Below are 23,622 nucleotides of genomic sequence, written 5' to 3' on the forward strand. Positions count from 1 at the left end.
TTTGGAGAGAAACAGCAGAAAGGATGGAAATATCTTTGCCAAAATAATGAAACATCATCCTCAGCATATGAACTTTACAGAATCCTACTACTTTTTTAAAAAAGTTGAGCCCAGAATTAATATTGACCCCAGCAGAGTAACACTGTAGTAGACTACATGCCCATCGGACATGCTTGAGTTAGTGCCCAACTCACAAGCCACCTATTTGCTTTTGCCATCAAGCTTTTCAGTCTGTGCAAAGAAGCTTCGGAGTTCAAGATGTTTTCTCTTTGGGGGTTTTCTCTCTGTCCCACAGGGAGCCTGGCCTCCTCTGTCCCAGGTGCTTGGTAAGCTTTGGACCTGAGCCCTAGCACGCTGACAGCCCACTTGCGTGTCAGGCTGTAAAGGGCACATCTCCCTCTCCTTTACAGGCACTGATCTGTTTTCATCTTCCTGCTGCTGATGTGGCACAAAGCCTGGAGACAGTGTACTTGCGTCAGCCAAAGCCCCTGGTGATTTTTAAAGAGGTATTCATAAGAAAACAGCAACATATCTCAGAAAAGCCTGCCCAACAGGTTACCTAATCCACCCCTGCCTCAGACAAATATTGTAAGCATTTAGCAGAGCTAGGTTACAACTGTGAGGAAAAAAAAAAAAATATTTAGTGCTGGAAGATTTCATGCTTCCCCAAGCAGTCAATTCTAGCCCTCTTCCAGACATGTTTTCAATGCTTAATCAACAGCTTCCCTAGTGTAGTTATGCCCTACATTAATAGGCCTGTCCTAATCAATATGGGATCATTCCTCTTTGAATAGTCCATGCTCCCTTTCCCCCAGTCCTTCTTTCCACAGAAAAAAATCCTGTTTTTTCCTTATCCTTCTGGAAAATGTATTGTTTTCTAGATACTCATTTATCATGCTGCTGCCCTCTGGCCCCTTCAGGTGTCAACACCTCCCCTGAGCTGAAGTGCCCGAAGCTGAAGTACTGTATTCCGCCAAGGCCTTCTCATGTTAGCACCACAATCCATCTGAATTACTCTCCCAGACCAATTTAAAAACTGCACACAAAATCCTAAAGATTTCGAAAGAAAACTTCAGCAAAAGCAAATATTGAGTATTTGAACAGGCAGTTTTCACACGTACCAAAGTAACTTCTTTTCAAATTGTTAGTTAGGTTAAGAAAAAGGCAGCTTGCCACATAAAATTCAGTAGCTGTAAGCGTAGGCCAGAAAGAGACCTTCAGGAATACTGTGTTTCTCCTAGGAACAGAGAACCAGTTAGCACAGTGCTCAAACAACAAAACAGTTCTACGATAATTTGGCAGACATACCAGAGCAGCCAGTTTTATTGGGAGCAATAATATCTACAGAAACTGGTATTATTTTTAAGATATTAGTAAAATTTTATCACCAAACAGCAAAACTTGGTGGTCAGGTAATGTATAAATCTCTTTTGGTTATTGCAACAGGGCGAGTGCTGTTCTCCATAAGGCTCTGATAACACCAGCAACAGTAACTCAGGCACTCCGAGTAGATCTAGTCAGCTGCTGTAAAGTCCGCTCCTGATGTGAGCACTGGGGGGGTCAGCTGCAGTAAGTCAATAAAGAGCACACACAGGATTGTAGAGGAAGGCTGGACACAACATGTCAGTTTTTTATTAACCAAAAGTGGAGCTGAACCCCAGAGTGGTTTAACTTGTTAAAACCATATGTTTATATGGCAGATTTTTTTTTCCATGTTCAACACTATAGTGCAAGAACCAAACTTTGCAGCTGTTCATCTTTTGAGAATCAAGTACTAAACGTAAAATGAGTTAAAATAAGGGTCCCTCAATGAATCAATTAAAAAAACACTTAACTCAAAAGAACAGACCAGTTTTAAGAACTGTCTTATTAAATTCTCCCAAGTGAAAGACCTTTAAAAGCACCTGGAGCCTTGAGGTAGCAACTTTATGCAGAATTTAATTCCCCTCCTGCCTCACAGAGCAGAGGAAAATTAGTAGCGCATTATTAGCTCCAGCCAGCTAAGCAGAGTTGAGTGTTCTCCTATGAGGTTAGTGACTTTCCCTCGCATCTTGAAATAGCAGTGTTGTGCTGCAGCCCGTCAGCAGGAAATCCACAAGGAAGGCCTCTTGAAATAAAATACATGGTTTGAAAAAAGTGAAAATAATCAGCAATAAGCGTAACAACAAAATTTACCTGGAGTGAAAAAAAAAACACAAACCAAAGCATTTGTATTTTGGCAAGACTAGTTTACAAATACATGTCAAGAACAAGAGTCCGCTTTCAGCCAACAGAAAAAAGAATGGAAGTGACATTCAAAGGGGTTTCAGTTTTTTGCCCTCTGTGCAAAATTGCACTTTGTTTTTAAAGTTGTAACTTCTGCACTTTTGTTTCCAAAAAGAGAGCACTGTCACCCTTTTTTGTTCTTTTACAGTGTGAAACCTATGCCATGACATTAAACAGAAATACCATATGCCAGGATATTTGACCACTGAAAGCTCCTCTCACTGACTTCACAACAATCACAAGCAGGGAATCGCAAACAAGAGACTTTTCTTCCTCTAAGTCTCGAAGACACTATCCTTTTTGCCCACTTTGCTGCTGAGTTCTTTTATTAAAAACTAGATCGATCTCTACTGCCAATTTCAGAGACCCCACGGCAGATTTACCAAACGCTGAGCAGTAACAACAAAAAACCTGGGCTCGTTCTCCACGACAATGAGATGCACAGCCATAGCGCAAAGGAACAAGCTGAGAGACAGTGATGCAGGCAGATCATTACAAACAGGCGCCTCACTTCACTGCCTCGTCTTCGTATTGCCACTCACGCTTTCCGACTTCGCTCATTGCTGGTGCTCTAACCAGGTATCTGGCAATGCTGAGTATCTTACTACAAGCTTCTCTCACTACCCTCATGCTCCAAAACTGTACGGAACAGGTTGGTTAAACCAGACCAAACTAATCAGGCACATTGCAAATTACAGCTTTTAAATGGATGAGCCTTCTTTCAGGTTTGTTCGTTTCAGCACAAGGTCAGGTTGCCTCTCTGCACCACAGAATGATGCCACATGGATCCCGGATGCAGGATGGCATTGCCCAGTACACCTGTGCTTCAGGGAGTCTAGAGAAAGGTAAAACTTCAAAAGCTTTTTCTTGCTTGCACGGGATCCAAATCTTTTTGATTTTACATTCTCATCCTTTCCTTTGACTTCTAGAAGCCATCAAATCCTCCCTCCCAGGCAGAATTACCTTAAGAATTTAAGATCAGCCTTGCCTGTTTTTTTTTGGTTAAGCTTCAGAACAATTGCTGATGTTTGCATATGCTGAGGTATACAATCCTGTCCTGCAGAGAAACGAAGGCTGTAAGAACCAGAATCCACCTGTAAGGCAGCCCAACCTGCCAGGCTCCTCTGGATGAAGGATATTCTGTCTGGGAGCAACAAAGGCCAGCTGATGATCATGCACAGCGAGTTTCTTTTTAGTTCACGTGACAGTTTAGGCAGCACAGAAACTCATATTGGAGTTTTGGAGACCAGTTTATGTCTGATTCGCAGGACAGTCACAAGCTGGCTTCAGGAAGACTCTTGTCTTGGAGCCCAAAGTATCTTAAATTTTTATCTGTTATCAATGCAAGGACCTGATGAGTGGGTCGGTTTTGGTTTGGGGTTTTTTTGTCCATTTTTTCTTGTTTTCAGTTTGTTGGTTTGTTTTTGTTTGTTGAATTTTTGTTTGGGTTTTTGTTTGATTGGTTGGTTTTTTAATTCTGTAATCAAAAGAATCATTTTGTCTTTGGTGTTAAACCTTGGAAGCATGAATGAGAAGTACCTGCTGCTTCTTCGGCTGCAATCTACAACAAAAAACCCAGCCCAGTAAGCAAGGGAAGTTCACTGTTCTAAAATGCATGCAGTTAGAACAGCCACTAGACATCACAACCAGGACTTTAATAATATGGAAACACCTAGTTCAGTGGTGTCCATTGCAAATCATTTGCATTATATAAAAATATGACTCCAATTACAGTAACTGGACAACAGCCATTCAAACTTGTCAAGTTTCCATGTTACCCATATTGCAGGAACCGGGAGGAGCTCATCTATTTAGGGAAAAAAACTGTCCAGAAATCAACTTAGAGTTGCAGCTAAGCATCTCGTGCCTTAGAGAAATGTCCACTGTGATAACGAGAAGCAGGAATTTAACATCAGCATCCTTCTATTCTTGCTCACGTGGCCACGAATAAGAGCAGGTTCTGTTATATTACCATCCACAATTAAAATTTTATAGCCCCATAAAACACCAGTAAGTTTTGCATGAGCTGCAGAAGAATGTAAATTCAAAGGGTCACTAGATTTATTACCTACAAATTCAATGTCTTAATATTCTGTTTGTACACCATAAAAATGTCCTTCTTATGGTCTGATTCTTATTTAGATAATACTCTGATAAAATCTCAGCGGTATGCCAATTAAGATCGTTAAAGCTATAGAAATAGAAGCTACCTAATAAATGCTGCAAATTTAACAGGTATTTTAGATAAACATCATTAGCTTAGTTATCACCTAAACCAAAAAGACTCCTCAAACACACCAACTGCGTAGTTAGCAAAGACATTTGCTTTACAAAGTCAAATGTTGCCAACTTTTGAAAAGTTCAGCAAATCAACATGGTATTTGGAAGCATTCACGTGTCTAATGAAGTTAGAATACTGTGAAATGTTAGGACTGGGGGAAATCTCCTGTAAACAAGTACAGAAGTAGTCTTCATTTAAATTACAAAACATTCACCTCCTTAAAAAGCTTTAAAACTGACCCAGTCAACAATGGCGCCCTGGGAAATCTAGCAGTATAAAGGATCTCTGTAAGCAAGAGAAGGTCATATATTGTGATCTCACCACAATAAAATGTACTCAGTGTCAGGAACAAGGAGCAAATTTGGAGAGATGACAATTATGACACCTTCAGGCCATTTGATCTGAACCACTGAACCACTGCACTTTTTTGGGCAGCATAAAGCAAAACAATTTTCTTTGCTGCTCAGAAAACATTTAAAATACAGTAATGCTTCGTTTTATGCCTTTTGTTGCTAAGCAGACTCTCCCATGTCCCCAGCTCAGTTTACTTGGTTTAAAGAGCTATAGTACCTGCTGCTTTCAGCAGGTGGAAGAAAACTTCAGTGCCACCTTATTAACTGGCTCCATTGATATTTGAACTTCAAACCCAGATGCTACAATTAAAAGCAAATTTGACATTGTGTAAGGAAAGCATCAGATGAAGGTAGTAAGCCCGTAAAAGGCTCGTATTCCACAGGTTGCCTCTGCAGAATAGGCAACCTCCCACTACAGAATCTGATCTGAAAATTTATCCCAACAGTAACACCAGAAGGAAGGAGGCTTCTACGTCTTGCACACTTGGGGTTTCATATCAGGCACTTGAACTGTTGGAGAGATGCCATTCTGAACCAAGTAAGTGAACATAGGGTTAGAATCATCTTTAATCTAGGTCTAATAATGAAGTATCAGCAGCAAAGTGGAGGCAGGGAGTGAGCAATCCATCTGTGCTGAGACTTGTTTATGGTTTCTAAAATGCCCAAGAAGACAGCAGCAGTAACTGTTCCGTAGTGTCCGTTTTCCTTGTGAGTTGTGTTGCTGATAGGAGGCTTTTCTGTGTCTTGAACTAAGGCGGCATTGAGGTACCTTGTGCCTAATTCCCTGGATCCAACAGGTCCATGCTAGAGCCAAACATTGCCACCAGCTGCTCCTCATAATGTGTTATATTCCTCTTCATAATGTCCATGCAGGGTCCAAGCAACCTCTCAAACGCTTGCACATCCATGACTGCAAAGGAACAGAAGTGAAAACAAGACGGTTTGTCAAGGACACCACACGCCCATCTATTTTTTGAACTCAAAACACAGACCCCAAGTCCAACCCATTCAGGTTTGAGGCTTCAATAGAAGCCACAGAAACAGAAATCATATTTCTGATTTCCCTCTGTACTGTTACTTGGAGAAGCAAGATTAATGAAGTACACACCTGACCTCAAGGATAAATACAGAAGCCAAATAACGCACCACACTGGCATTAGAAGATCACCTGAAAGCTGTGTGTGACAAACAAGCCACAGGCAAGAAGCTGATGCCACTTACCCCTTCAAAGAGTACAAACCACACAAGCAGAAAAAAGAGAATCTGCTGGAAGGAAGAGCAGTGCCTCTCAAACTTCAACACGGAGATCCGCTCCAGCCCACACTCCTAGCTTCTCATGTCTGACCACCAGTTACCAAAAGGCCGATAGGTTTTGAATAGCTGCTCACTCAGGCATGGTCCACAAAACAAGCAAAGACCAGAAAAGCGTAACTAGAAACACAGAACATCTGCTTACCTAAACATTTGACCTCTCCAACAGCATAGGCAGAGGCTGCTCTGGGTTTGTTGGTAACAAGTGCAAGCTCTCCAAAATACTGCCCTCTGTGACACCGGGCAATCTCCACTTCTTGGTTCACTTCTTTACTCGTCATAGTCTGTTAAACAGTACATTTTAATTATTTGCATACAGTTCCGGTTTTGTACGAGGCTGCAGTTAATCCCAGATACCTTACAGATGTACAGCAGCTCATTGGTTTAGGGCTTTTCAACTAACAATTCCCAAGTCGTGCTCTGTGCTGTTCAGTTAGAAGTCTGATGAGAAAAGTGTACGCCAGCTGACAAGTTTTAAGATTAGCAGGTATTTACCATGACAGCTTTGGGAACTGCTATTACATTAGCCTAAAACAGGTTTTATCATGTACAACATGTTGTTGTTCCCTTTTCAGACTGTACAGAGATCTGTTCAAATGCCAACTTCTAGTATGTCACTAGAGACAACAGAGGCCAGGTTTTGTAAATTGCAGTTTTCTATAATCCCAGAAGAAGAGTTTCATCTCCACCCCTAAGGCCAGGGAGAGTATATCAGGTTAGTTTGCAGAGGAGCAGATAAAAGTAGAAGACTTTCCAACTTTACTAAAGTGACTTCTGGCCACTTCAGAACAGGTCTGGGGATTTACAACCTACATCACATGAGTGACAATGATAAATATCACAAAATAATATCTTAAGTCAGGGTAGGCTTTTTCACACTACTTGTATTAATCAATTAAATCTGGGATTGACCTAAAGCCTGATCATCCAATTTGAACTCACCTTGCTTTTAATCAAGATTTTTACTTCACCAGATTCTACAATGTAAAAACAATCTGCTTTATCGCCCTGTGAAGAAGAAAAGGTAAAAAGTATTTTTTTAGTTTACTGTAAAAGTATGTATAAATAGTATTAAAGCATTCATTCTGAACTAGGCCTTGTGCAGAAATCTGCTAGAATTGACATACACTCAAATTCTTACCATTAAGCGCTGCCTGGTTAGGTGATATAACAGAGGAACCCACAGGTTAGTACACATCATTCAGTGAGAGGGCAAGTGGAAAGGAAAAAACAAAGGAGATCGACAATATATAGCAAAATCACTAAAGTGCAAATCTTCTGATCCTGATGGAAGTATCCAATAGCTGGTGAAACTAAGCAGGGCCTAGAATTTCCAGAAGCACATTTTAATAAAACACCAATTCAGTGACCGTGTTTCTAGATGTCAGTAGGAAGAAGGATCCATTAAGCCAAGTACGAGCTCAGTCAATCCAGGATAAAATAGTGGGAGTCAGCAGAACCCAGAATAGCTGAATTTGAGGAGCATGAACACGGAAAGTAAGAGGACGACAGTTTACAGAAAACCAAGTCCACGATACAAGCCATCTATACAAGGAATGATGCAATGGCTGTGTAAAGGTAGTGAGAACAGTGAGGAATAAAGCACTCAATAGCATCATGCCATTAAAGGAAATTAAGTCACATCAGGCAAGTGGGAGAAAATAAAAATCAATAGCCATTTTATATCAAGTTCTAGAAAGGTATCACAAGGTGTTGTTGAGTAACTGAGTGTGAAATAAAAAAAAAAAAAAGATTGGGTTAGTCAAATTCAGCTGTTTCTATGAAAAAGTCACTGTGAGGGTGACCAAGCACTGGCACAGGCTACCCAGAGAGGTTCTGAAGTCTCCATCCTTTGGGATATTCAAAAGCCACCTGGACATGGTCCTGGGCAACTGGCTCTAGGTGGCCCTGCTTGAGCAGGGGGGTTGGACAAGATGACCTCCAGAGGTCCCTTCCAACCTCAACCATTCTGTGATTCCATGAGAGTTTCTAGAACCTTTTTCACATCTCTCTAAACTGCATCAGGTTGCAGACCTTCAACAGATCATAGCTTTCATCTGCTCTGGAGAGCTTTGCCAGAACTTAATATTTTGAAAGTTTTAGCTGTGACAGAGAGTACTTTCCTTCTCTATACCAACCCCTGTGGGCTTGGTATAGGACTGGAAGTCAGAGTGGACAGCCAGCATGTGCCTCCTGATATGAATTGGAGGCAAAGGGACTAAAGGCTTCAGGGAGACAGAGGCTGGATAAGGAACTGGTAAGGGAATGGGAGCAGCTCAGCAAAAAACCCCTGTGAAACAATGTGAAGAGAGAGATAAATCTTGACATTACGTAACATGGGCAAGGAGACTATGAATGTGACGGGAAGGATGGAGAGAGATGATTACAACTTGTGTATGAAACATGGGCTGGGAGAAGATGATAGAAGATTTAAACATGGAGTTACAGAAGAAACTAAGCCCTCAGCTAAGCTTCCTGGGGATGGTTGTAAACCATCTAGCACAAAGCTCTTCATTCGGTGTTGCCATCTATCACAACATGACCAATACACTCAGCACACTTCTGAAAGAGTAAGTACTGAAACAGTACTTGTATTTTTAAAAGAATGAAAATGGAGTAGGAGACATCCTTGTAACACTGGCAGGCACTAACAACTTTCAAGTGCTTTAAAGCATATTGCCCTTAAGTGAAGGGTCAAATTCCAGAAAGGTAATTAAAATGTAAAATTATCCACGAGAGAAAAGGGGTTCAAGGTATTGATGCAACTGCTGTAATATAAGAGCTATCACATCTTTTCCAAGCATAAAATTTCATCATCTTTAGCAGGGTATTACCATCACCCAGACCTATCCAGACCATTAATCCTCCCTTTAAGGGTAATTACATCCCTCTCCTCAATGTAGTTATTACAAAAGATTAAAGCCAACTGCGTAATTGGATCACTGATTGTGTGATTTCCCAGTTTTGAGACTGATTTATAAGCTTTGATTTTGCTAGAGTTCAATTTTCTCACGGCCTTAAGCAACAAGATTTTCAACTTACAAAACTGAGTATTTTTGGAGAGAAGTAATTTGGCAGTATTTGGTTATCAGCAAACTAAGGTTTCCTACATTCAGAGTTAATTGACATTCAAGGTAATTAAGATTAATTATCCAAGACATTATCAAGAAGTCATATTCTGTTTATAAAACAAGACAACAGTTGTGATCAAAAGCCTGCAATTTCAGGTAAGCCAAGGACTTTCTTGCATTAACTTCTACTTGAACTAGAGCACTTTTGCAACAAACGAAGTGACCTCGAGCTAAACTTGATGGAAAATTCCAGTGTTTCATCAGGAACAGTGTTCCAAAAAGTTATTTGTGTCCCAGCCAAAAAATCACCACTGCTTTAGTTTGAGTTTGTCCAGCCTCATGTTCCACCACTCTGGCCTTGATCTTTTACAGCAGACAAAACATGTATCAACAGCCAAAGGCTGTCAATTGAAGCTAGACTATTCCAGCATTGAAATACTCTTCTTAAGAGCACCAGGAAAAACAGTGGTTTTAATTAACCCAAATAGTTTCTTAGAACAGTTAACTGAGTTGAGACCAACTAGTGAAATATTCCCAATGACTTCATTTACTTGCATCTAAATCACGCTCCTGTTGAATTGTTTGGGGTTGTGTTTAGTCAGACCTAGGCATTAGAGATGCCTTTACTACATGCTTGTGACTCCTGGTTGTAGGTGCCTATGAAAAGTCTAGCTGGGGGCTTTCATGGAACATTGCATAGGCAGACATTTAATTTCAGCTTCTTAAGCCATACTCCTCTTGAAACCTTGCACAGACCATTTATAAAAAACAAACAGATGAGTGAAGAAAAACCCAGAAGCTAAAGTAATAGAAAAAAATTCTAGTAAAAGACGTACTGTCTATTACCAAAACATTCACACAATCCTTAAATAAATTGTAAGTATTAAAACAGCAAGTGCCAAGTTGGTCCAAGTAAGAGGATTCTGTAAGTCCATTCCAAACAGGAGAAAAGCAGCAGAGAAAGAAGTATGCTAAAGAGAAATTTAGACTTCAGGTACCTGAGAAATTATACGCTCCCCATCTTGATACACCTTCTCCCCTATAACATCCACTATCTTCATTCGCTCTGATGCCTGGAACAAAGAGGAAAATTAAACATAATCACCTATTATAGTATATCTCTGGTAAACTTTGTAGCCCTGAAGCGGCATTCACTAGACACACAAACACACAGTATCTGGGTACTGAAAAATACAGCCCCTACAATGACATTGTCACACTGCACCACAGCTTTCAAGACTACCGTAATCAATAGGGAAAGAAAATTGCCTAGTATCCCATTGGTGTGCTTTTCTTACCCCCAAAGTTAACAAATAACTGATTTGGCTAGTTTAGAGAGGAAAAAAAAAAAAAAAAAAAAAAAATCACTTCCTCTAAGATTCAGTTGAAATTTGAGGAAAACACAGAAAAACGTCATAAACTACCTAAGAACAAACTTCAATGAGAAGCTTCAACACATTTTCAAAATATTTTAGTCACCATATACTTGAACATGTGCGGTTCTTTTGTGTTCCAGCACTCATTCCTAGTGTGGAGAGACGAAAGGGATATGAAAAGGATACCGGCTCTAAATTGTAAGCAGGCACTGCAACAGGATGCCCAGCAGCAAGGGCAAGAGGTACTGATCCAACATGCAATGAAGCATGCCTGAGCCTTCATAAACAGCAGGGGAGAAAGAGCAGTTAAATTTACCTCCAATGCTTCCCACTGCCCATCTAGAACACCATTGCTTCAGAGCAGTGTAAAAAACATATTAAGAAAGGAAGAGAATCCTACAGTTAAAATTAATATCTCAACAGACGATTCAGGTGTAATCCATTCATTCCACAAATGCACCTTAATCTAGCACATGTTTGAGGAACTTAATTCTGATTCACGCATGATTCAACTGCAGCGTGTCATGCAAAAAGCCATCCAGTGCTAATGAGCTATTTTTCTATATCTTTAAATATTTATGAGTCATTTTGTGCTCAAAAAAGTCACATTGATGGAACTAGTTTAAGCCGGGCACCAAGGGAGAAGGTGTGGTGCAATTTACCTCTTCCAGAGCTACCAACGTATGTTCAAAATAGTATGTATTAGAGGCTGCTGTTCACACTAATGATACTTTGCAATTCCATAATCTTCTTTCAAAGGGATTAAAAGCTCTTCTCAAATACCAAAGATTAATGCTGAAAAATATCCTTATGATGAGAAAACAACAAAGAGCTAAGTTATGGTGTAAGGCAATGACAGGCACACACTAATTTCAAAGCAGTTTGGTATGGCTCCAAAAGCCCTCTCAAGATACAGGCTGCATCAATAGCTTAGAAGTGATAATTTACATGTTGTTCCTAAAGTAATGCACCACATTATCAACATCTGTCATTTTGTTCCCAGGCAGTAGTGCTTCCCCATAGCCTATTCTTAGTTTACCTCCTGAACATCGGTTAAGGTTAAAGCAAGACCTACTATGGCCCACATCTTTGTCTCGAATTTAAAATCATTCATGGCTGATAAAGGCTAACTATCCTAGTGACTGTATCATTACTTCAGTATCACATCCTCAAAGGAAACCACAGCCCTGTGTTCCAATTTTCACTTTAATACCTGTTCTCCAACATATTTATAGATTTGTTTTGTTTTGTGGTTTTTTGTGATTTTTTTTTTTTTTTAAATCTTTACACAGGCCGAGATAAAAATCAGCAAATCGCTTACTGGGAATAAAGAATAGAAAAAAACAGCGTACAACTTCAACAATGCAAATTAAGTTGTACAGTAAACACAATACCAAAGCAGCTCTTAATATTTTGTTCTAAGCAAAACCAACACACATTTCTGATATAGCAGAAACACTGGCTGCGGAGCTTATGCTAACGCAAGAATTCAACGCAGATGTCTGGGAGGCTTTACCTCCAAGGATTTCAGAAGGGGCACAGACTCAATAAATAATTCATATGTCTTCCTCTTCTTTGCATTGTTTTTCAATATAATTCTTCTGAATGTCACTCGATCCTGCAGGAAACAGCACAGAGAAATACATTATTCCTCTTCACTAAATGCTCCCTGTTTAAAGAACTAACAAACATGAACTACTATTTGCGACAAACACTGCGTTTGACAAGCTGGCTGTTAAAATGATACCATGTCCATCACAAGAGTGATCCTAACAGCTCTTCTGAGAGTACTTGTTGAAATACAGACTGAAAAACAGGGAGCTGTAAGACCCAGTCCTTCTCAGACAAGCATTTAAGAATCCCATTTTTAGTCTATCTCATACTGGTTTTCACGGTTGAGGTTTTGGATGTTGTTTAGCTGATAACATATCTTTCATGCTTCCACACACAATTAAAAATCTATGCTTTTCTTGCTGAAGCCATTGCAAATTCGCATTTCCAATGCTTATTTGTTAAGGCAACTGCGGGACTAAGTCTGAACTGGATTCTTCTCCACTCCAGTCACAGATTTCAAAAGTACAGGCTCGATTCTCTCCTCCACCTTCTCGGATCGGAGAGCCAGCTTTTTGCAGCAACTGCTTCCCAATCGCCAGCTGTCCACGCGTACCATCAGCACCTTCCCGATGGAAAACCGGTTTGGTTTTGAAGCCCAAGCAGTGGGCAGGATTCCCCACCAGCCCTGCCGCCCCGCTCTCCCCCCGGCAGCAGCCGGGGCTGTGCAGGCCCCGAGCCGCTGGGCGGCACTGCGCGCCCGGCGGAGGCAGCGCGCGCCGGCAGACATCTTCGGGAGCTCGTCGTCGGAGAGCTGCACGAAATGCCTTTCCCCCCCCCCCAGAAAAGGCAGGGCTCGCCTACCGGCCAACACCGATGAGAAAAGCCACAAGAGCTGAACCTAAACAGGCTGAGGGGAAGGGCACCTGCCCCCCAGGTGGTTTTGTTTGTCTTGGCATGACAGTAATGCCCGTGGGCCCTGGTAGGATCAGCACTAACTTAGGAACAGTGAGAGTTGCAGTTAACCTTACACAACATGAGGACATCAGTGTAAAAAATCAGAAGACAAGTCAGAGGAAAGGAGCAAAAATTTGGTTGGGAAAACGGTACCAAAACAAAACAAAACAAAAATATTTTAAGTTTACATATACCACAATTAACAGAAACATCAAAAGTCCTGAGAGCCTTTCCTCTGGATCTCATTTTCTAAAAACATCAACTGATACCTCAGCAAAGACATTTTTAGGTGAAGAGTAAGAGAAGCTTTTTGATTTTTAAGAAAAATTTTTCACGTAAGAGAACAGTTTTATAGATGCAGGTTGCAAATACTTGTAACTTGAAGCAATGACTGACACAGGTGACACTAGTGGAATGTGAGGTGAAAGATAAAGGGAAGAATGGTATTACTGGTATTACTGTTATCCAAAGGAGAACAAGAGATGATAAAACATGAGGGGACTCTTCTTTTTTTTTTAAAGAAATTCTTCAGTGGTAGAAGTCTCTTCAAATGTACACGTTTGGAGAAGCAGAAAGGCACAGAAATGGTCAGGGGAATTGCAGAAGCATAAAAAATTCAGAATTCATTTGTTTGAGAGCATCAGTGAGGGAGGAGCAGCAGTATTTGAACAAAAAAGGCAGAACAGTGAAGGAAACGTGTGCGATCGTCAGGTTTTCCCCAGACACATTCAGTAGCAAAGGCTGAGGACGTTTCTCTGCTCCAGAAGAGACCCACGTTTGATAGCTGCTTTGTGCCTGAACCTTCCAGGCTTTTGTTGGCCTAAGTCTGCAGAGCAGCAGAAGTAATCCACATTTCCTAAACAGCAGATAACCTATGAGCTTTAGCAATGACTTCTGCAGACTAATAAAAATATATTAGGCACAAAATAGTACAGTAAAACATAGCAATGCAGAATAACTGGAAGAAATAACAAAAGTTTTAGGCAGGAAACATGCAGCCTAAATTAATAAAATATCCACAGGACAGATGACTAGCAAGAGGTCCCCCTTCAACTACGCCTTGCTAATTAAGTGAATGTAATCACAGAAAAAAACAACCCAATTTGTGCAGTTCTTTTCAAAGGCAAACTGGAACAAAGAATCATCATCTTATTTTCTCCCTTTTTGAATGAGCTCAGTTTGCAGGTAGCTGCTTTCTTCTGTCTTGTTCAAGAAATTAGATTCTGACATTACTCCCTGGTTGATTTACCAGAATCTTTTATTTCAGTTCACAAAGAAAAGGGAAGTCACAAGTCAGTTACTTCAGCAAGTGCAGAGATTGCATAAGCACGCCATGTATAGCTGCTCACCAGTCCTATAATCAAGGTCACAACACACGGTCAACCCCCAGCGATAGCTGCAGAGGAGCCCAGTGCACACAGAAAGCATACACCACTTCTGGCTTCAAAAGCTTCGTTGATCACACAATCCACTTATTATGTGAGCCCTCATAGATGAGTAAGAGCACTGTGAAAATAACCCTATCCAAATACTGCAGAGAAAAGAACTAAAAAAGGAAACTAATGTCTACAGCTTTGCATTTAATACTGCTGGTCCAGAGACAAAAGCAACACCATAATTTAGCTTGGCAACTCATAGGTCATGATGACCTGAGAACCTCTTCCAGAGTAACACAAAGGAACCAGAAACATCATGACAGTTTATTTTGAAGGAAAACAAAGCTTTGGCCAGTTTTCCTAGCCCTTCAAACTACTGACATCCTCAAGAAGATATTTAACACCTTCCCATTCCCCTTAAAGCAGACAAAATGGTAGGAAGGTGAGTTGAAAATAAAGAACATCATTTAGATAGTTTCCCTCTCCCACAAAATACACGCATTAATGCCTCCACTATCCTCTGCAGGATGAAAACAAAACCAGGGTTTTTTTTTTTCCCCCCTAACAAAAGCCACAATTACAGCAAATGCAAAATAATAACGGGACAGATAAAACTAGCGATATAGTTTTTACAGTCAAGTTGTTCTAGAAAGGTGGCCAAGAAGATCTGCACAATGGATCTCTTATGCCAGGAGGCGAGATAACAGATCACGATAAAATAGCTATTAGCACGAGGAGCCATACTAAGAGAAGCACTGGTCACAATGAGTTACTGTTTAAAACATTATGCATATGAGAGCAACTTCCTTTCCTTACCAGTCCCCAAAGGGCTCCTTCTGTTGTGGCAACAATGGTGGCAGCTCTAGGAGTGTTGTACATCAATGCCAGTTCCCCAAAACTGCCGTGATTATCATAGCAGCCCACACAGCGTGACTGGTTGTCTTTTGCTACAACGATATCATACAATCCCCTGGAAAACAACGAAATAGACACTTTTTATTAGACAAAGTTCCAGTATAAATCATAAAAATAGCTTTTTGCTGTTATACAAATAGTCCTCCTCTTGCTGGGTGGAATGGAAGATGCTTTATTGAGCTTTCCAATTGCCTGATACTAAGCTGCTTCTATCTACACTATTTTCACAATAATTCTCTCTTAATAAAGCATCTCCCTCCTGATATAACCGGGCAGGATCTACTTGGTTTCCTCTACATAGTATTTAGACATTGCTATTGTAAGTGTTCTGGCCAGGGTGACAGGTAGTTTCATCATCTTTAACAGTGTTTGTCTTTTCACAGCATGCATGTTATCCAGCAAGGCCTCTTTAGAGTGACCGGGATCCACCTACACCCATTTTCTCAGTGACAGTGTTGCTGCAGTACCTTCGGGACACACTCAATCCAACTGCTCACCTGCTCCTGTGGTTTTGCCTCAACTTCAGCTTAAGCACATGTCTATATCATAACCCCAAGATGCAATTGTAGCTTGTATCTGCCTATGCCTGTGCTAAATTTAAACTATCCAGCTCTTGTATGGACAAGAGTGGTGCCGTAGAAGCACAAAGATCACAAAAAGGGTCTTTCTTTACATACCTAAGGTACTAGAGTGAGTTTCGCAGTGCAAACTGATCAGTTTTATTATAAGCAGCACATACTGATCTTCAGGCTGGAGGATTTAAAGCTAGTTCAGGGATGTTATACACGCCACATCTTTACAGTGCAGCACAGAGATCTCCAGAGGCAACCATTTCTCACCTCCTCTTTGTCTAATAGCTCCCTTAGTTCAACTTCACACCATGCTGCAACTCCAGGCACACTGACAGTTGAACCAACCAATTTTATCACCATTTTCATGGAGATGTGGCTACTAAAGAACACAGGTTACAGTATGCAGCATTGGAAGAGGATCTGTTCAACTCAAACCTCTGCATGCTGAGGTGACCCTGTAGGATGCACAAGCTTAGGAAGCACGGGCAAGTAACTTCCATCAGTTCTGCAGAACATTACAGGTTCCACTCTAGTCACACTGAGCTGCTTCAAATTAAAGCAGCTAAAAGGTTTTTAACTTTTTCTTTTTTGTTATAGTTCACTTCTACAAACAGGAAAGTTCTCTAAAATTTCTGACATCTAGGCAGGATCTCTGAACAGATCAAGAGGAAAGTGTTCAAGTACCAGAAGCCTCCTTGCACTTTGTTCATAGGAAGCTGTAACCTGTTTAAATTGGAAAGGCCTCCTCCCCTGTTCCTATACTTCCTCCACTATAATGAAGTTAAGGGAACAGTATTGCAGAATTTCTGATGAAGATGCAGGTGCAAGTCCAGAGCATCAAGGCTCAAGACACAAACCTGGATCAAACTGCACCTCAGCAACTGCGTATGAAGAAACAGGCTGTGCACAGAAAGGCAGCCCTTCTAAAGTCAAACGTCTGTACCAACCTCAGGCCTGTCTTACGCTTAGGGCTTTAAAAAGTTAATTTATAAATATAGCTTGATTAGGCTTGATTAATTCTTGGCTGTGGCACCAGAGATCATTCAGGGACTAGCCACTGGCCTAAAAGACTTTACAAAAATACATCATGCCCTGGCAAAGAGCGGGTAGGGAACACCTTCTTGGTTTTAAGCAGCTAGCACACATATAATTTTCTTCAGGAGTTTAGATCTGTGTCAGAAGGAATGGTATTATCTCCCAGAATATCACTACGCATGTAAGAGGAAAAAGAAAAAAAAAAATCATCAGAAATGGCAGTAGGTGAAACTTTCTCATGGCAAACAGGTATGGGAACACTCATTGGTGAGACCTGCCTAGTATTAACAGCAGAGGGTTTCAGAATTGCTGATGGACAGCCCTGGGTTTGTTAGATAACTTTTTTAAAAAATTTAAAAAAAAAAAGTACTACACAATAGCTTTATGCCAGCTTCATTTGTAGGAGATTCCACAAAGTGGACATTACATGCATCCAACAAACAAAATACATCAAAGGGAGGAAGCTCTACACAGTGACTTGAGGGTCTACTGTATTAAAGCCTTTCAGAGCCAGTGAAAAGTTTGGGTACTAGATCAATAGTAGATGGTCCAGATTCAGCCATACGAGAAGATCCAAGAAATTTAGTCTCTCTGTCACCCAGAAAGCTAGAGGAGCAAGCTAAGTACATGAAGACTGCATAACATCCTTACTAGACACTTTTTACATTCTACTGCTTACTCACACCTAGGAGACAGAAAGAAACCAACAGCAGACTAACAGTAAACTAAGTAAGGATTAGTGTTGATGGAAAGTTTCACTAATTCTTGTAATGTCCAATATCTATTAATGATTCTCTAGGCACCAGAGGCAACAATCTTCAGAGGTTTTTTTGTTCTAGGAAAGCCATCTGTGAGCACCTGCAGCAAATGCAACAACTTCTTCCCATCCCTCAGCCTGAAAGTCACTTACAAGTGACATTTATTTCCAAATAACTATAACCACGTAACCTTCAGCCAAGCAGTCATCTGCCTGTGGCCCAAGGACTAAATTGGTGAGGCACCACTAGGTGACCTTGGCTCAGCTTTATTGAGAAAACTGCTGCCGAGCTGTGAGGCAGTCTGTGAGCTAAAGCCCTGCGAGATAAGAATAAAAACACAGACCGAAGTGTAATTGTTGAGATGGTAACAAGGAGCTTAAGGACTCAAAAGAATACTACTGACATGAAAAAATATAAAACCCCAAGGAAAACAAAAAAAGGCAGAAGAAAAACTCAGCAAGATCGTGGATCAGTCTGTTCCAAGAGGCAAGAGGCCAATGCTGCCCCTCCCGCCTGATGACTGCTCAATCAGCAGAGACTCATCAGGCGCCTCCTCAGCAGCCATGAGCATACTAATGTTCAGCCACACAACACATTCATCCCAGCTCCCCCTTCCATGCAGTAAGCACTAAATAGCTGCTGCATCCTCAAGTTACATCTGTCCTGCCTGCTGTCCCTCTGCTCAGACAAAAGTGATCTGGTGACGAACTGTTACAATCGGAAGACTTTGGGGGAAAAAGGCCTGTGCCAGAAAGCCCATTCTTCTGTGTAGACAAGAAGCTGAGAGTTACATCTGCAACACAAAGTCACTGTTCATTCAGACAGAAAGAAACTAATCCTCAAGGACATTTAGGCATTAGTGACTTATCTATCATAGAGTAACAAGACACGCCTACTGATGCCTTGAAAGAGTCACCCTTGCAGGCAAGTGGAAATACTGTAGCTTTCCATAAGCACCGGTGTCCTGCTATTCTTTTGCAGGAAAAAGTGAGGGGGTGGGAGGTGGAGGAGGAATGGAAGGGAGGAGGACTGGGAAGGGAGAGAGTGAGACAGAAAACTCGTAACTGTAGAATTCTTTCTAATAACTGAATAGCCAACGTAAGAGTTGCAGCCAAGTTGGTGTTTACAGCCAAGGCTGGTGTGCTCTATTGCTAGACAACACTGAGTTTAATTTCCCCTCACTGTAGCCTTTCTGTCAGGTACTTTTGGCAAAATATTTACATTACTGGTGCATTATACCTTGAAAGTAAAACAAAACAAAAATTTAAAAACCTGAAATCTTCCAAATCCCTGTCTCCTGATAGAAAAAAACATTGTGGAATAGCATTACATCTGTGGAACAGAGACCATAAAAACATTTACCAGACTATCAAAGCTAAGGTTCCATTTCACTTTTTTATTTTAGGTTAAAATTCGTAGCAGGAAGAGCTTTTTAGTAACCAACAGGTTAAGAGCCTTATACAGAAGCAAATTAAAAAAGGCTGATGGTATTTAACGTTTCTGAGAGGCTCTCAAACTGAGTTTAAGTTCCCTCAAGATTAGGAACCACTGCTTTGCATATATCTCATCTTTGCAGAGCTGGTGGCTCTGGCTCCCATGAGTTCTGATCTGCAGTACCTTACTCTTACCTAAGACAGCCTGGTCTCCCCAGTGAACATGGCAAGAGAAGGAACTTGTCCTATCTAGCCAAAGACATGGGACTGGTCTGAGGCAGAGCAGCTGAGGGAGATAAGTGTAGAAATGGAGCACGGGTTTAGGCTAATGGGATGGTGTGGTAGAGGACAGGGGAATGGGCATACGGGCAGAATATGTTTGAGGTAGCCTTAGGTTCTGTAACTCCACTAATCAAAGGGGAATGTCCTTAAAATGAAAAAGGATCATTTAAAATGAACAATTTCTAACCTAGAAATTCTTTTGCAAATTCTTAAAACACAGCACAAATGTCAAATCAAAAGGCAACAGGTTGTCTTGAAGTACTCCTTTGAAAGTATTTAATACAATATTAACGGTGCCATTATTTCAGTGATAAGGAAGATAATGGTGCATCAAAAAAGTAGTTTGCTGAGATCGTGTTCCAACAGACATTTATAATTTGGTCAGTAATACTCCATTTAAGATTACAGTTTAAATACATCCATGTCCTTAATTCTTCTTCAAATATGGTGATTAAAAGTAACATTAGCTACAATCTCTTCCAACAGGGTAAAAGACAATCAAAATGTGTATGCACACACATGTCTATTACATGCCTGTTGCACATATGTATGATCCACAAATTTATCATGTGAATTTGCTTGATGCAAAATGGCACCTTAAACTCCGCGAGTACAAATCACGACCAACAGAAGCAAAGTAACCACAAGTCTCTCTGAAGTCAGTGATCAAAACTAATTGGACAAAGTCCAGGTTGTTGCATGGTGGCCACTACCATAGATTTTTATTTCTTGTATTCTCCTTCCCCAAAATAATCTCCTATCCCTTCTCTTACCATATGGTTTCTTTTGCTGCCTTTCCCCCTCCTTTCTTCAGAAAAAATACATCCTGGTCTAGAGACAGAATGTAATACGGCTGGTTTTAAGCTACGCATATGCTGATGGGCACAAAAGTGAAACGGAACAAATCACAGACAAGCTCATGCTGCGGCCCTTCCCTCAGAGAAAGTGGTACTTGAGTTTTTATGCAGTTGCACAGAATGTCTTAAAACCCAGCAGGTTTGGAACATCCACCTCTGTCAAATTTGATTGCCCCTGGGCAAACGATCCAAAAGTTAATGGGGGCCCAAAAAAGAAAACCGAAAGATCAAAGGAAGAGGCAATGACTGCAAAAAGAAAGTTTCCTTCAGAAACTGTCCTGCAGTAAGCATTCCATGCCATTTCTAAGAAACAGAAAAGAAGCAAACTCTACATTTCAAAGGTGCAGCTGCTTACCGCTCAATGACATAGAAGTTGTCTCCATCGTCACCTTGGTCAATCACATGTTCCTGAGGTTTCACCTTCCTCTCAAACATGGCATCAAGGACCTGAGACAGCTGCTCCTATAAAACCGGAAAAGAAAAAAGCAAAAGATCAAAAGACTCTCAGAAAGTACACCTTCGCATTACTGCTGGACAAGGGCGAGTTCATCGGACTTGGACAGCCAAGTGCAACATGCATAGCATTATTTTTACTGTACGCAAATACAAGTAATACTGATATAAAATGTTGATTCCCTCTAGCACCTCACTTGTTTCCAGCTTATTAATGTAAGTTCAGTAATGCAGACAAACATAGATACTTCCATTACACAAGAGATAATATCTCAAATTTATGTCCAAATGCCTTAACTGATGCCTACCATTTCAGTGCCAAAGCGCACATGTACAGCAAGCTCTCACTTGGTATAATCTGACGCAGCTTCTCTGCAGTGGATACATACTGATTTACATCAACAGTACATGTATTTCATTGTATGTGTGTATGTCTAGAAACTGCACCACAATTTATTAACAACCTATTTTACTGTCATCATTTAAGAGCCCCATCACGATCAGGACTGTATTGAACAAGACTCTATACACAGTTATTTCCCTGGATAGTTTGTGTCTTACAGAACCTGCAATTCCAGCACAAAACAAGATCGGATAGGTACAGATGGGGAGCACACACACACACACAGAAAATGGGATAACACTGGTCTGCACAGCAGATTCAAGCTAGGTTTCTCTGATGAGCCATGACTAAACTTTTTTTGTAGGCAGCACAGCCAAAGGAAGCTGTGAAAGCCAGGAGAGATGCTGCCATATAAATGCCTTGCCTCAATGCTGAGCTGCTTTACCATCTTTTATTCCGAAGTCCATTAACAATAGACTTTCTTTGCATTTTCAATGACCAGATGTTCAAAGTTGAAAATGTAGATCACAGCTGAGTTTCTAAAAATATACTGCATGTACACAAACTAGTCTGCCTGCAGCTAGATACACTTGAAATATTTACTGTGCTCCTTAAGTTGGCAATAATCATTGCAGCATCTCTAGGCACCACTGTATTGAAAATATTGCCTGTCTTTTCACTGGTATCCTATTTTTAAAAACTCTCCTGATATTTAAACTAAACAAACAATCATTGCATGAAAGCCTTTTATTTTAACCACATATTTCACAGTGTGCATTTAAGTAACAGTTGTCAGAAACGACGCAATGCAGATTTTTTAAAAGCTTTTCAAAAATACTGTAACTCAATAATGCTTTATTTGGAGAACAAACAGGCAAAGGCTTAGCATTTTAAGTAAATAAAACACTTGAGCTCTTCTGTCAATAACAGGACAAGCTTTGTCAGATTTCTAAACTGCAAAAAGCCCTCTTGGTTTAAATATAGGCACTGAGCATGCTCAGGGGCCTTGCTGGTAAGGGTAACAGTCATGGCTCTCACCCCATACAAACTTCAGTCATAACTAGGATTCTCCAAACTCATTTATAAAACACTATGGAGCCTACACATGATACAGAGCTTTTAACAGGTGAGAAGTCAGCTGCTCCCCCAGCATTTTACATTGAAACACAAATTGGTTTTATCATTGGGGATGCTCAAAATGTCTGGGCTAAACTCTGTGACAATTCAAATTGATTTTAGTCCCAAGTTCAACATGAACCTTGCCAGAAGCAATCCAGTGGACACTGTCTCCCTTGTGTTTGATACCAAGTACTACAGCAACTATTCATGCAATGAAGACATTTAAAAGGGTTGTTGAGTCACTGGGCCTAAATTCAGCCCAGTTCAACTAAATGCAACTAGTGGAAAAGGGATGAATTTGGCCAGGACATTTGAGCCACACAATTCTATTTACTCCTAAAGGGGGTTTAATGCAGTTTTGTTGCTGTTGGGTTTGTTTGCTTGTATTTAACAGTTTTACATTACACTCTTTAGAGGTTAAGAAGCAGAATGTATTTTGAGCCTTAATTTGAAAGGGTTCCTCACAATTATTAAAAGACAATATACACTGCACAAAAGCAGCAGCCACGCATTCCGCCTCTCAGTGGGTATTCTACAGCCAGCCTTCCAAACCAGTCACATTATACAGACGGAATTAAAAAGAAATTATTGGGAGGAGCAGTGAAAGGATACAAGTTCCATACTCCCTTTATACCCATTACTAGGAAAGCTCTCCCCTCTCTCCTAAGTGCCTTTTATATACTACCACCAATGTACAGACTGCAGTCATCTTTTTCAGCCATGTGCTACCTTAAAGCCTGAGTCTTTAACCATTGCAGTTAAGATCATTTCCATTACTTCTCTCCTCAGCTGCTTCGAAAGCTTTTCCCAGGAAGCAGTATTTTTCCAAGCCCACTTTCTCAGTTCAACCTTGCTTTTCAAAGTCATTTTGAATATAAACTGGTTATTAATTTTTGCTTCTGGGTGATTTTGCTGGAAGCTAACAGATTGGCTTATTCAGTTCAAATGGTGATCACGTTTTGTACATACCACTTGAGCTGCTGAATGTTCTTAAACATATTTCATTTCTTACTGTACATAATCAGGTTACTTGCAAAAGGAACCTTTACATTGTCTTAAGTAAACAGCCTTACTGACAACACGAATCCCAGAACAGTGAAAGGCCAACCTCAGAAAGGACAGCTTTCAAGGAAACTTTTTGACAGAATGTCAATTCCTCAAGCCTGCTACAATCAAAAGCTTTCAACAATTATGTTGAGAATGCAGTTCAGTGGCTCTTGGGGTTTGTACAGCAACCAAGAACTGGCAGAACTTCCTGGTTTTCAAGGAAATCTGAGCAGCATTTCTGAAACCATAAGCTATTACATCCATCCT

General features: G+C 40.6%; 1 protein-coding gene across 1 annotated transcript in view; it reads right to left on the reverse strand.

Annotated features, from left to right (window-relative positions):
• Positions 1-5,670: 5,670 nt before the first annotated feature.
• PRKAR2A (protein kinase cAMP-dependent type II regulatory subunit alpha) overlaps positions 5,671-23,622 on the reverse strand; it is a 63,482-nt gene continuing 45,530 nt past the window's right edge. Inside the window, exons 5-11 of the mRNA XM_086469829.1 lie at positions 20,749-20,855; positions 15,358-15,511; positions 12,174-12,275; positions 10,280-10,354; positions 7,153-7,218; positions 6,356-6,494; positions 5,671-5,809 (exon numbers count right to left, since the gene is read on the reverse strand). Of these exons, the coding sequence (XP_086325955.1) occupies positions 5,676-5,809; positions 6,356-6,494; positions 7,153-7,218; positions 10,280-10,354; positions 12,174-12,275; positions 15,358-15,511; positions 20,749-20,855 (777 nt within the window). The 3' untranslated portion in view covers positions 5,671-5,675. The remainder of the gene's footprint in view (positions 5,810-6,355; positions 6,495-7,152; positions 7,219-10,279; positions 10,355-12,173; positions 12,276-15,357; positions 15,512-20,748; positions 20,856-23,622) is intronic.

The sequence above is a fragment of the Leptosomus discolor genome, chromosome 9 (assembly GCF_034619465.1).
Source record: "Leptosomus discolor isolate bLepDis1 chromosome 9, bLepDis1.hap2, whole genome shotgun sequence".
NCBI lineage: Eukaryota > Metazoa > Chordata > Aves > Leptosomiformes > Leptosomidae > Leptosomus > Leptosomus discolor.